At 28.4% G+C, this 14,531-nt stretch overlaps 1 protein-coding gene across 3 annotated transcripts; it reads left to right on the top strand.

Annotated features, from left to right (window-relative positions):
- The first annotated feature begins 6,624 nt into the window (after positions 1–6,624).
- On the top strand, positions 6,625–14,531 carry LOC112789853 (MLO-like protein 9). Of its 3 annotated transcripts, none has more exons than XM_025831943.3 (14): positions 6,625–6,931; positions 7,210–7,267; positions 7,409–7,632; positions 8,505–8,621; positions 10,281–10,341; positions 10,566–10,654; positions 11,539–11,613; positions 11,717–11,805; positions 11,971–12,020; positions 12,602–12,642; positions 12,723–12,896; positions 13,301–13,336; positions 13,419–13,547; positions 13,712–14,531. In XM_025831943.3, exons 1-14 carry the CDS (start codon positions 6,803–6,805, stop codon positions 14,222–14,224), a joined length of 1,785 nt encoding a protein of 594 aa, XP_025687728.1. In that variant the 5' UTR covers positions 6,625–6,802; the 3' UTR covers positions 14,225–14,531. The 3 variants fall into 3 exon arrangements, with proteins under 3 accessions (XP_025687728.1, XP_072088676.1, XP_072088675.1); XM_072232575.1 differs by having other exon boundaries at positions 6,856–6,931; positions 7,518–7,632; XM_072232574.1 differs by having other exon boundaries at positions 6,868–6,931; positions 7,489–7,632.

Genomic DNA, 14,531 nt, shown 5'->3' with positions numbered 1-14,531 from the left:
TCTTACCTCTTTTTCTCGATGAATCCTTTTTCGATGAGTATTACATTCTTTGAAATAATACACATCAAACTTCGGCTTCGATGTCTTCAACTTTATATATTTTCCAAATAACAATATCATAATAGTTAGAAATCTAACAGATAAATATCTATTCAAAATCTATCACAAAATTATCTGAAAAAATTTCAAACAAAATGTAAATTAGTAACAAGAATTTTTGAAACAAAATGTTTCAACTTGCTCGAGTCATGTGTTTCTATTGTTGCATACATGGAAGGTGTTGTGTATGCAGGACTTCTATGTATACATTGGAGGCTGTTATTGCACGAACGAGAACGATGTGTATGCCTTGAGAGTTGTGCATCTGATGTTGTTGTACGCACAGAAGGTTGCGTATGTAATACTATGTTTTGATTGTCAGCTTTAATTTTCTTCATAAATTTTATATCTTGTTCGTATTTTTTTCATTATTTTAGACCACTAAGGATTTTTTTTAAATAAATAAAATAAATATTTTAATTACTGAAATAAATAATTTTAGAAATTATTATCAAAATCTATTCCCCAGCCTTATCTCGTTTACAATGTAAACGAGATACGTGCATGCTTATCTCGTTTACACTGTAAACGCGATATGTGTTATATTAATGTATTTATAGTGTAAATGAGATACAGTAAGACAAATTTTTAACTGCTATAAAAAGATGTGCAACCCTTGGCATTCTCCACATACATTTCATATTTTCTTCTCTCCCGTTTTTCTTACAAAAAGTAGGAAAAAATGTCCAGTAATAATAGATATGTAGTTGTTTGTGTGTACCCCAATTGTCATATGAGAAACAGCGACAATGGGGTGATATTTGAGTGTGAGAATCCGTTACTATTGCGCACTTGGCACGTAAGTTCGTTGTTCGAGTTGAAAAGTTTGATATTGAGCAATCTTGGTGGCACAGGGAGAAGAGAGATCGGAAGGGTGGGGTATAGGTTGCTAACACCGATGGGTAATGGTGTTTTCCAGTTTCGACTATTTCGGCTCCTCGGTGACAAGCATGTGTGACTCATGTTCGACATCTATGGGAGAATCATGGCGGAACAAGTGATTGAGCTTTTCGCCGAGGTTGGTGATGTTGGTGGTGGTGGTTCTATATACTCGATATTTGTGCAGGATGACCCACCTCTTGCACCACCACCGATTCATGTTGCCATACCAGTGGAAGACATGGAGGTGGGTAAGGAAGACTCCGATGAAGAGTACGTTGCGAATAGCAACGATAGTGATTCTTCTGAGGATGATGAGGAGGAGAAGTTTGTACCGGAGACACCGGCTGAGACAACGGTGCGCTATGTTTTTGCCCTCCCCCCGCCACCCAATTTTGGTGCTATCAAATGTATCAAGGCACTATCATACATTGGATCTAGATGCCATGCATGAGAAATCTCCTATTTCCAACACCGGAGAAGCAGATTACAACCTAGACGATGAGGTTGAATTTCAGGTCGGCCACAGACTCAAATGCTGAGATGCAATAATACAGGGTGTGAAGAACTACAGTATTTACAGAAATGCTGAGTACCGAGTGGTCGAATCGGACCGATTAAAGTACCATGTGCATTGCCGTCAAACTAAAAATGAATGTCCATGGAGTCTCCATGTTTTCCTCCGACAGAACCTCGGATACTGGTGAGTTCAAGTTTAATTGAGGCGTATTTACTCATTTTTAATTGCTATATGTTGAGTAGTTTCCAACCAACGGTGTTTCATTTCATTAGGGGGGTCCGAAGACTTGGTGGAGCTCATACTTGTCTGACACCCACCATGTCTCAAGACCATCGACAATTGGATAGTAGCCGCATCTGCAAGGTCATCTTGCCGTTGATACAGTCCAACCCATCCGTCAGCATCCCTATCCTGTAAGGTGCAGCCCAGTAGAGCTGTCACTTCAAATCCTCCTACAGAAAGGTCTGGATGGCGAAAAAAAAGAAAATTGCGTAGATATATGGGGATTGGGAGGAGTCATACAACAAGGTGCCAAAACTACTGCAGGCACTGCAGAGTTGTTATCCCAGAACTATTTGTGAGCTCAGGGTCGTACCTTAATACGATGGGCACCTTCTGGTTCGCAACTATAGCATTTTTGACAAAGTGTTTAGGGCTTTCCCATCCTGTGTTGAGGCTTTCAAGCATTGCAAGCCGTTTATTTTCGTTGATGGCACACATTTGTATGGCAGATACGGTGGTGTGTTTCTTATTGCAGTGGCACAAGACGACAACATCAATATCCTTCCTATTGGTTTTGCAATTGTGGAGTCCGACAGTACAGAGTCATGGTCGTTCTTCCTTACTAATCTGAGACGACATGTCACCCCACAGGAAGGCCAGTTGATTATCTCTGATAGATCACAGGCATGGTTGCACTCAGGACCAATGATAGTGGTTGACAACCTCCAAGGGTGTTCCATGTTTATTGTATTAGACATATGGCAGCAAACTTCATGTCTCGTTTTAAGTGAGCCGAGGGCAAGCGATACCTTATAAACGCCGTTTATAGTCCAAGCAAGGTTGAGTACGAGTGGTACATGGATGCCTTGAGAGGTTTCTCGTGAGAGATGGCAGATTGGGCTGCTCGTTTCAACAAAAAAGATACGGCTATAACACTACGATAGCGATCGACAGTTTGGACATATGACAATAAATCTGTCGGAATGCATCAATGCAGTTTTCAAGAGTACACGCAGTAAATGAAATACGTGCATGTTTATCTCGTTTATATAATGTTAGAGAACGAATTTTGATAATAATTTTTATAATTATTTATTCAGTAATTAAAATATTTATTTTATTTATTTAAATAAAAAATCTAGACCACTAATACCATAACTATCACTGTGTTTGGATCCATAGAAATGAGAAGGAAAGAAAATGCACCGAGAGAAAATTGATGGAAAATGAAGTTTTTCTTTGATTGGAAGAGCATAGAAAATGGATAGAAAAGGAAAACAATGGCGTGGAGCCCACATTTAAGTTTTCTTTCCAAACCTGCCAAGAAAACCACCGAAAGTTCTAAAATAAACGTAAAATTACTAATATGCCCATAGTTATAATATAAAGCAAAATTTATAACATTTAATGGAAAATAAAAAAGATCAATTTAAAAAAATATTATTATTAACAATGATAATACATTAAAATTTTAAAATACAATTAGGATCACTTTTTTATTAATTTTTTTAAATATTTTAATATATTATAATTTACATATAATATAAATAAGACTATTAATGTAATTTTACTTGGTTATAATTTTCTTTCTCTTTACTTTTTCTTCTATTCAAATAAAATTTTTTTTTTCTACTTTCTTTCCATTCATTTTCTCTTCATCCAAACAATATTAAAAAAACTAACTTTTCTTCTCATTTTCTTTCTTTCCATTTTCTTTTCTTCCATTTTCTTTTCTCGCATTTTCTATCTTACATCCAAACAAAGTGTTAACGAGAGGGGAGAACAAATTTCCTTGCATCATTTTTGTATTCTACAAATTCTATCCCTGAGTACCTACCCATTTACCTATTCCTACATTACCTATATATATATATATATATATATATATATATATATATATATATATATATATATATATATATATATATATATATATATATATATTCAGAATGATCCTACAAACACTATGGTGTCACTTTATTCATGGCATGTTTCTTTAATCACTGTACTCCGATAAAGTTAAATCTGTTCCATTAGGATCCATGTTCTGGTCCGATCAAATCACAACTATACCAAATCAAAACTAAGCGAGAACTATGTCAAAAAAAAAATGATCAATTGAGTTTGTCAATAAAACAAGAGTATTCTATCCATAAAGATTTTGATCTTTTGTATCAAGTGTCGATTATATATTTTTGTTTCAAGCTTACTACATACCCAAAATTATATTACAAGATTGCAACAATCATCATTAAAATCTTAATTATTGTGATAATAATAATAATAAAAAAATCTCACAGTTTACATAATATCAAAGGAAAAAAAATATTTTTTTAAATAATAATAAAAGTGAGATTCACATGATTATAATAGTATTATATTATTAATAATTATAATAAATAAAAAATATGTGAAACCCGTATCAAATATTTTATTTTTTTTTCTTCTTTCTCTTTCACTTCCCCTGTTAATATGTTTTTGTCTCCCTCATGTCTTCGCACTACCAAAATCATATATATATATATATGTTATTTTTTTCTTTGAATATTATTCTTTTATTTTAGAAAAACTCTTTTAGAAAAGTTTCAGTTAGAAAAAAATATCTAATCTTCACATTTATTAAACTCCAAATAGTGCTAAAATTATACCGAACAAAGTATAGGACTATAGGTAATACATCAAAACGACCGTCTGTTTTTTAGAATCAATCTATGAGTAGATATTATGTCTGTAGTTATTTTTTATTATTATTAATATTTTGCCAAACTATTATTTTCTGTATGTTACTATATTGTATTTTACTATTCGTAAATACTATATTTTACTATTTATAAATAATGTATTTTACTATTTATAAATACCGTATGTTAATATTTACCTATTTGTACTTGTTTTTATTAATTCATATTATTCACTATTTAAAAATATGTTTTTTATTCGTTTTAAAATACAATACAAATATTATTCAAAGTTAACATCTGTTTATTTGTTATCAGATTTGGTATTTGTAAATATAGAATAATTCCATATGTTTGAAAAATTTTGGGAGGTTCTAATTAAAAAATTATAGCTAATGACTATGATATTAGTCGTAGATGCATTCCGCTCAAACTTCAATTAGTAAGGATGATATATATTAACTTAATGTGGAAGTACATGTTATATCTGTTATTCTGTTTTGACACATTAAATAAAAAAAAGTTATTTTTAGAAGTAGAGATGCTCGATGTGTAATATTAAATTTAAAATTATAAACTCTCTTTTTATATGGATATTAAACTTATGATTTATTTTGATATAATTTGTATTTTTTATATAAGTTACAAATATATTATTTATTCACTCACTTACAAAACTCACTTCGTCGTCTTTATGTATTTTTTAGATACAGATATAGATCAAAGCCCTAATCCTTTTGTCTCTAGATGTCGACTTTTTGATAAGCCTTTATCTTCCAAGGACAATGTAATTTGTACTACACCTTTGAATTTCTTAGTTAATATTCCATATATCACACACAGAATCTTTCATATTTGATAGTATTATATATTTGTACAAACTCATATTTGTGCTATATAATAATGCAACTTTACATTATGTGTTTTGAAAAGAATTAGTATTTAAGAATTATACAGTAAATAGACTTGCTAGAGAACTTTTGCTTAGCGTCGATCATCGCCTGAATCGGACTGGGACAATTATACAAAAAAAAAAAAAGTAATGTAACTTGAAATTTGCATAAACAATTTGAAACCCTTCAATCAATAATTAACAAATAAATAGTAAAATTTACCAATTGATATCTAATAAATGTTTCCCCAATTTTAGGTTCAACCGAGTTGGATCGAGTGACTCGAGCTTTGATTCTAATCTAGTTGAATGGTTTAACTGAGTTAGATTTTTTTTATTTTGGGTTTGACTAAATCCAAATGAAATCAAGCTAAGTTAACCAAAATCAATTGAATTTTGGTCGAATTTTTATATCAGATCATAAAGACCCCCTTACTTTCGTCAATGCTCTAATTTTATACCAAAATCTCATTTTTTTTTTGTCTTTAATGCATTTGATTTAATTTAAATTTTTCGTTTTTTTTATTTTTTGTGATTTTATATATACTTTTTTATCTTTCTTTCATATCTAAAGACTGATAGAGATCCTCAAATATTCTTGTTCTTGTTTTATTTATTGTCATTTTTATCTCCTTGATAGATATCTTATATTTTTCAAATATTGCATACAAGAACTACTCTTAAAAAAAAAAAAATTATCTGTGTCTTTTTTATACGCTTGTGTCCCATCATTATGACTCCTTTTTCTAACTTCGATTTTTTTTTTTAATTTCACTAAAATTTTCTTTTGTCACTATTTTGATAACTCTTGCCATACCACATCTCATCTCCATTTCTATGTCTTTCTTACCTTGCTCTTCTTCTACTTGTCTTTGGAAATTTTTTTATTTCTCATCATTTATCTTCTATCACTTCATCTTCATAATATTTTTTTAGTGTTTTTTTCTCATCTTTTGCTTAACGCAAAAGTTCATTATAAGCACTTTAAATTGTGTTGTTAAACGCTCTTTAATTTTTGGATTAAAAAATGATTTTTGTTTGGGTTTATTTTTTTATATTTTATGGATTCATGATATAAAGTATATATTGTTGTTTATGTAATAATAATTATTATCGTTAGATGTCTATAAATTTCTTTTTATTATTGTGGTAGTGTGTAGACAAATGAAGTACATTTACTAAAACACAAATTTGCGAGCATATGAGGTTGCTTATAGACATAGTTTTTTAATTTAATATTCTTCCTACTAGCTAATCGGTGACGACTTTCCCATATTGTATTGTGACCAACCAAGCATTCTTCTCTATAAAAACAACATCAACCTTCTAATATTGAGGCTAATCCTCCTCCTCCTCCTCTTACATTAAGGTATAAGCATCATCATATATGCATATATCATAAATGTACAAACACTACACAAACAAGGAATTGTTCTCTTTTCTTCTCTCAAGGGATAAAGAGATTAGAAGAGAAGAAGCTCTTCTTCGAAGCAATAAGAACTCATCTTCAACATGGCGGCGGGGGAACAAGAAGAGCAAAGAACCCTTGAAGAAACACCAACATGGGCTGTCTCAATCTGCTGTTTCTTCTTTATTTTGTTATCTCTGTCCATTGAAGTTGGTTTACACAAATTGAGTGCGGTAATTAATAATAACAATAATACTCAGCATAATAATTAATCTAGACTCTTCTTTTTAATTTGGAGGAAATTAATATTATGCTATACATGTCTATCTATCAGGTTATATTAGGTACTATTAACTTATATACCAAAAAATTTATACATATTTGATATTATACTCTCTCCGTTTTTCTTTTTTGAAAATCAAGTGTTATTTAAATATCTCAATAAATAAATAAATAAATTCAGAATCTAATCCTAACCAGATTTTTGTATTCATCGTCAACCATGCTTCAGATTTTGAAGAAAAATAATCGAAGGTCCCTAGGGAAGGCTTTGGCTAAGATCAAAACAGGTTGGTCTATAATAATATGTAGTTGCACCTTGCTTTTATTGTTATTTTTTTTTTCGAAGATAAAGAATTTCTTAATAACATATTGCGCTGCACATATTATTATTATTATTATTATTAAATTATTAACTCGTAATGATATAGAGATGATAAAATATGGATTCATATCGTTTCTTCTGACAATATCGCAACAAATACCGTTATCCAAAATCTGTGTGAGAGAGGCTGTGGCAAATTCTTTCCTACCATGTAGCGACCCACCATTGATGAGGAGCTTAACAGAAGAGGTAGCTTCTTGGGACTTTGGAGAAGAAAAAGGACGTTCATTAAATGCAACAGCAAACGAGGTCAACTATTGTGAATCAAAGGTGAGAGACTCAGTAAAGAACTTTAATTACATCCAAATTCAAATATTATATTAATTATATTGCATGAAAATTTTAGTTTAAATGATATTTTAATAACTTTTATGATTTCATCCTCAGTATTTACATAGAATTACATGACATGAATTTACTACTTTTAATTTTACTCTTATTTAAAAATAAGAGTTTAGCGAAAAGCACGCGATAAATTTATTATTAGTAAAAAATTTTAAATATTTTTATTTAACGAGAAAAATTAATGTATTAAAAATTTAAACTTTTTATATTTTTAATAAATTTTTTTAATTTCCAAATTTAAGGATCCTCTTAAAATAATTAATCTCAATATATATGCACACACGTATACACAGAAACTGCATTTATTTTTTACTTTTTCTTGCTTACAACATGCATTGATTACTTCTTTAACTAATTAATCTCCTTTATACTATATATACGTCACATTTTTCAATAATAATAATAATAATAATTAATATCACTCTTTAAAAGTTAAAAAATTTAATTTAAGAAATTATAGTGACGACCAATAAAAATGAGACAAGTATTCTTAAAATGCAAATTTTTACTATTCGTCAATAATAGTAGAACAGAATTTATATAGAATAATAGTGGCTTTTCTTTTTATTTTTCTTGTCCACGCATACACTTAAATAAAGTCTTTCTTCCTTCATTAAATTAAACAACAATGGCATTGACTTAGCTTTCGTTTACAACAAATGGCGTTGACAATTAACATTATTCATTCATATATGAATAATTGAATATGATATATGTATCATTATATATCATCATTATTAATTTTTTTTTAATTATTATTGTTATTATATGACCCTATGATCGGTTGAGGGTTTCAGGGCATGGTTAGTCTGATCTCGGATGATGGAATCCAACAATTAAATATCTTCATCGTATTTCTGGCGGTTTTTCATATATCGTCCTGCACTCTAACAATGTGTCTTGGAATGGCCAAGGTCCGTATCATTTATTTACCTCAAATAAAATTACATTCAATCTTTTAGAAATTACTAGTAGAATGAACAAATATTCTTGCATAACTAAATTGTAGTAATTGAAGAAAAATAACATTTTGTTCAGATATTTAACTGAAAGAATTTATAAGAGTTAAGGAATTTTAACAAAAAATTCAATTAGATAATATAAGGAATTTCAAAAATTTCACTATAATGAGAACATTTTGATTTCTCCTTTTCTCTATCTCATTAAAAATGAATAAAAAGGAAAGTCAACTATATTTAATGAGAGAAAAAACAAACTGATGGAAATAATTAAATTACCTTACCTATGTAAAGAATTTTATAAATATTTTTTTAAAAGTATATGTTAAGATTATTATTATTATTATAGTAAACATGTTTTATTTTTTTTTAATAAATAAAAAATACATTAGAAACTTAAATTTTGTACATTATTGGCTGAACCTTTTTATAAATGCAACTAATATTTTTATTTCAATCAGATGAAAAATTTTATAATTAATGGAAATTCAATTAAGGCATGTGAATTTCTTGGTATTTGAAATTTCGTGAAATTTGAAAATATATACCTTATTTGTTAGTTTTTTATTGTAATTTTAGTTCATTTACCTTATCCAAATAATAACGTTTTTGTATATAAATATTAAAGTTGATCTAGAAAAAATATATTTATTTTTAAATTTAATCGATTTTTTAACAAATTAAACTTGTGCAATATAATGAAATTATAAATTATTTTTAGTTGTTTAAGTAACTTATAAAATAAAGTATATTTATAATGTTTATCCTTTAATGATATTTTTAAGTCTGATATTTAAAATTCATTTTAAAAGTTCATCAACTACACATTTTATCAGGTTAATGGTCAAATTAGCTCTTAAAAAATGAGTCATTCTTTAAATTCGTCCTTAAAAATTTTATCAATTAAATAATTTTTTTAAAAATTATAAATTAATCATTTTTGTCATTTCGTCACTCAATTAATAGTTTTCATTAATGATTGATGATATAAAACGTTAACTAACAACATATATAACACCGCTCATACCCAAGTAGACACAAATATGTTTATAAAAATCAATCAATTTAATCATTTTTTCAATTATATAAACCCTAATCCTAATATAACCTAATGACACTAAATTGATAATTTTTCATAAATATATTTATTCAAAATCTAATTAGATATATTAGGTGTCATGTATTATGTAAATGAACATTTTGCATTATCGTTGATGGACAAAAATAATTAATTTATAATTTTTAAAAGATTAATTTAGTTGATAAAATATTTTAAGAACGAATTTAAAGAACGTATCATCTTTAAAAGACTAATTTAACTATTAACTTATTTTATTAATTTTGGAAATAAAATTAAGTTTGACAACTCAATCTCATTTTCTAAAATATGATCATTTAAATGAAAAAAGAAATTAAAAATAAAATATTTTCACAGACTAATCTTTTCTAAGTTATTCTCTATATTATTACATGATAGACCTAATTAATTATAGACACATTTAACTTATAAAATTAATTTTCGTATTTTTTAAAAATTTAATATATAATAATAATAATAATAATAATAATAATAATACTTTAGTTTTAACATTTTGTTTTAATTATTTGTGAAAGATGAGAAGATGGAAAAAATGGGAGAACGAGACTCAAACACTTGAATACCAAATAGCTCATGGTAATCTAATTTAATTTATTGCTTTATTATATACTTCTTATCCCCCTTTTCTTTTTTGTTGTCTATTTCTTAATCTCATCCTAATTGTAAAATGGAATCATGAAGAGTGAAGTTTGCAGACTGTGATGGAAACCAATCTTGTTAAGTTTGCTATCAGTATATATATTATAATGTTCTTAGGTTTTTTAGCTAGTCAATAAATAAATTAAAATTCGTGTGTGCAGATTCCAGTAGGTTCCAATATACCCGTCAAACATCGGTTGGCAAGCGTCATTTGAACTTTTGGAGTAATTATTCTCCCTTACTTTGGATGGTATGTAAATTTGAAAGGCGGCTTGTTAATTTATCAATAAAAATATAAAATTTAAAAACCGTAGTCTCTATATTTCATAAATTAAATTAAAAATATTTTTTAATAAATATAACTAATAATTATATTAATAAAATAAATTTTAAAATTTAAAGTAACTGTAATAGATGTAAATTAATGAAAAATTTAGTTATAAATAAAATTTGATATCAATAATTTAATTAAGAATAAATCTAAATAGTATGAGTATATAGGACTCCTTTAGATTTTTTTTAATTTTAATAAACACAAATTAACTTTAAAATATATATTTTTAAATATTTTAAAAAAACGTCCTTAACTTTTGATTAAAGCTACCGTATAAGGATACAATTTTTATTTATTTACTAAACACAATCCAAAAGACTAGCGATATTTTGGTTAAAATTTAAATTAACTATACTAAGAACAGAGAAGAGAAAGTGATTGATTACATGAAACCTGAAAACTGCAGAATTGTGAATTTTGTGAATTGAATTACATTACTCAATGTGATATATACAAGGAGTTAGTTATAACTGGCAATAACAGCTTCTGTTAATTCAGTTTACATGGCAAAACAGAATCGGTTGCTTGTGTGCTAAGTAACAGCTTCACTAGTTGATCTAAATCTGTGATTAACTTCGTTACATTTAAATAATCTATTTTGATTGATTCATATTACTCCTGTGACTCACTTATTTTATATTAATTTATGGTGATGCTTTATCATGAATCATAAAAATACTACTTCATGATATCAACTATCAAGCATCTACTATTTCTATGGAATAGTGATTATTGGGAAAGTCACTTTTAAGTCCAATTATTATTCATTATACTAATTAAAACCAAACCGTGCTTAATAGGTTTGTTTTTTGAGGCAATTCTATAGGTCAGTCTCAAAAGATGATTACTTCACTCTCCGAAATGGATTCATTGCAGTAAGTGAATCATCTAAACCAACTTCTAATTTACTATGAATGCATGTCGTGACTCTTCAAAATTTATACCAATTTTAATGTAAATTTTATTATGAATTTGCAGGCTAATATTTCTGTAGGGGGCAATTTCAACTTCATGAAGTTTCTTTCCCGTACTTATGATCAGGATTTTGAGAAGATTGTTCGAATCAGGTAACAAACTAGGATCACACGCTATAAAAGCAGCACTGTCATTCATCTATATATTGTTACTCAGCAATATACATTTTAATTTCAGCTAGATCAGCATTTATAGTTAAGCATATTATTATTGTTAGAAGTGTCAATTAATCAACTCATCATTTGATGCTCTTTCAGGTCTTGGATCTGGATTTTCTCCATACTTTTCATATTCTTCTCTGCTCATGGTATGATGACACAGTAATTATGTCTCCATAGTTACTTAGAAATGTGACAGACACAAAATTAAAAAATATATTAATCTTTTATTTACTTAAAAAGTGAAAACAATTAGAATAGAAACAAAAAATATAACTTTTTTTAATCTTTTCTTTATTTCTATTATCTATGTATTTTTTTAAAAGAAAAAACTTAATGAAACGTATTATTATAACTAAGATAAAATACAAATACATGAATAAATGAACAGGAAATTTGTGTCTCCCATGTTCTAGATTTATAAAAGAGAAAAAAATATTACAATATTATTAGAGTCGTTAATAGTTGGAAGTTAAGTTAGTAATGACTAGTAGTTAGTAGATGAATATTTATGAGGTTAGCTGGTAATATCCTTATAAATAGAGTGACTCTTGAATCATGTAACATCAATTTCAACACAACAACTTCACATATAATATTATCTTTATATATTCTGCTCTTCACCAAAAAATTTAACAAAAAGGAATTAAATTTATATGTTGTGATAAACTATCATTGCCTCAAAGTTCAAATATATTTATGTATCTCTCTATTTTTATTAAATGTGCAGAGTTCTATAATCATTACTGGCTTCCATTTATTCCCCTTGTGGTATGGTTCGTTGTATTGAGTTACATTTTTTCCTTTTATTTCTTGTGTCATGTTTGGTTTGTTGATTATTATTTATGAAGGTTGCTATAATTGGCGGGACAAAACTGCAAGTGGTTATAACGAACATGTGCGTGGATAGTGTGAAGGAAAAGGCAGTTATCAAAGGAACTATTCTTGTGAAACCCAACGATGACTATTTCTGGTTTGGTAGACCTGAATGGCTTCTCTATTTAATTCAGTTCATCCTTCTTCAGGTACTCACAATTCTCAAAACATATAAATATTCACTCACATTCCTATAGTCCATCATTGATGATTCAATCTACACCTTCGTTGATTCTGCTCAGTGGACACAAGTTAAATGTATAATAGATATTTCTCTAATATTTAAATGAAGAATTAGCTAATATTGATTCAAATATAAAACAAATATAAAAAAATATTAATCACTTAATATTTTCATAATCCTTAAATTAAACCGAAATAAAACACGTGAAAAAAGAAACTATACGGTGAACATGACATTTAACTATATTCATTGCAAAACAAAACTGAGGGATCCAATCCATTTTTGTAGGCTAAGAATAGAAAACAAAAAGATTTTGGAGTTAAATAAATAAATATGCTGATGCTTTTAAATGAATGTGATTGATGGCAGACCTCCTTTCAACTAGCATTCTTTGCCTGGACTTGGGTAAGTATTTAATTAGCTAAGATTATTACTCATCATGAAAGAGATGTTGAAATTTCTAAACAATTTTGTTAACAAATAACAGTATGAATTCGGTCCAAGATCATGCTTTAATCGAGAAGTAGAAAGCATTGCCATACGTGTTATCATGGGCGTAACTGTGCAGATCCTCTGTGGTTATGTCACTCTACCCCTTTATGCTCTTGTTACTCAGGTAACTAGACACATACAATTTCCTTAATTGCTTCAAAAATTAATTTAATTAATTGCACCAAGATTAACTGTTATCATATAGTATCACTCATAATTAAATCGTACAATATATACAAATTAATATAATAAATTATGAATTATTTTTTCATTTTTTTAAACGAACAGATGGGTTCTGGCATGAGGAGTGCTGTATTCACAGAGCGCGTAACTGAAGGCCTTAAAAGTTGGCACAAAAGGGCCAAACAATCAGTTTCAAACAACAATTCAACTTCAAGCAAATACTTAGCTTCTTTACATTCCAGAAAAAGTGAATCTTCAATAAAAGAGAATCTAAGCAACCGAGGTGATTCAAGAGAATGTAATGAAAACACAATGCACCCTCTTCCACTACCTTTGGCTAGTGGAAGCGGTGAAGAAGAGGAAGAGAGTACTACAGGTGAAACACAAGAGGAAGAAATATCAACTCATTCCATTTCAGAAATCAAAACTGTTGAGGAAGAAGAGAATGAGAATAATAACGACAACAACAATCAGATTATTGTAAGAGGAGGAACATTTATTGGAGAAGCCTCTTTTGGAAGTAGCTGGAAAAATATGGACAGTCCAAGAACCATTATTTCAAAAATTGGTTCCGTAACCGAAGAAGATGACAACATTAGTGACATATACCTCACTTGATTTTCTAATTAGTATTATTTATCTGGCGGAAATATTTCTGTGTAAGATAAGTTATATAGAATTATTTGATTAATGTTGTAGCTACATCACGACACAAGATTTATTTGAGTTGAGAACTTGAAGAGAAACTTGTAGAGCAAAGATAAAGATGTAAAATCTTGAACTTTGGCAGTGCTAGGAATTAGTTAAGCTAGAGTTGTTGTGGTTGGTTAGAACTTAGAAGAGGTCTTTACTTGTTAACACTGACTATAAATACTATCTTGTACATTCAACTGAGATTAGATTAGTTCAATTCAGATCATTTCAA

The sequence above is a fragment of the Arachis hypogaea genome, chromosome 3, assembly GCF_003086295.3.
Source record: "Arachis hypogaea cultivar Tifrunner chromosome 3, arahy.Tifrunner.gnm2.J5K5, whole genome shotgun sequence".
Classification (NCBI taxonomy): domain Eukaryota; kingdom Viridiplantae; phylum Streptophyta; class Magnoliopsida; order Fabales; family Fabaceae; genus Arachis; species Arachis hypogaea.
Note: the sequence above shows the minus strand (reverse complement) of the source record. Positions and strands in the feature narration are given on the sequence as shown.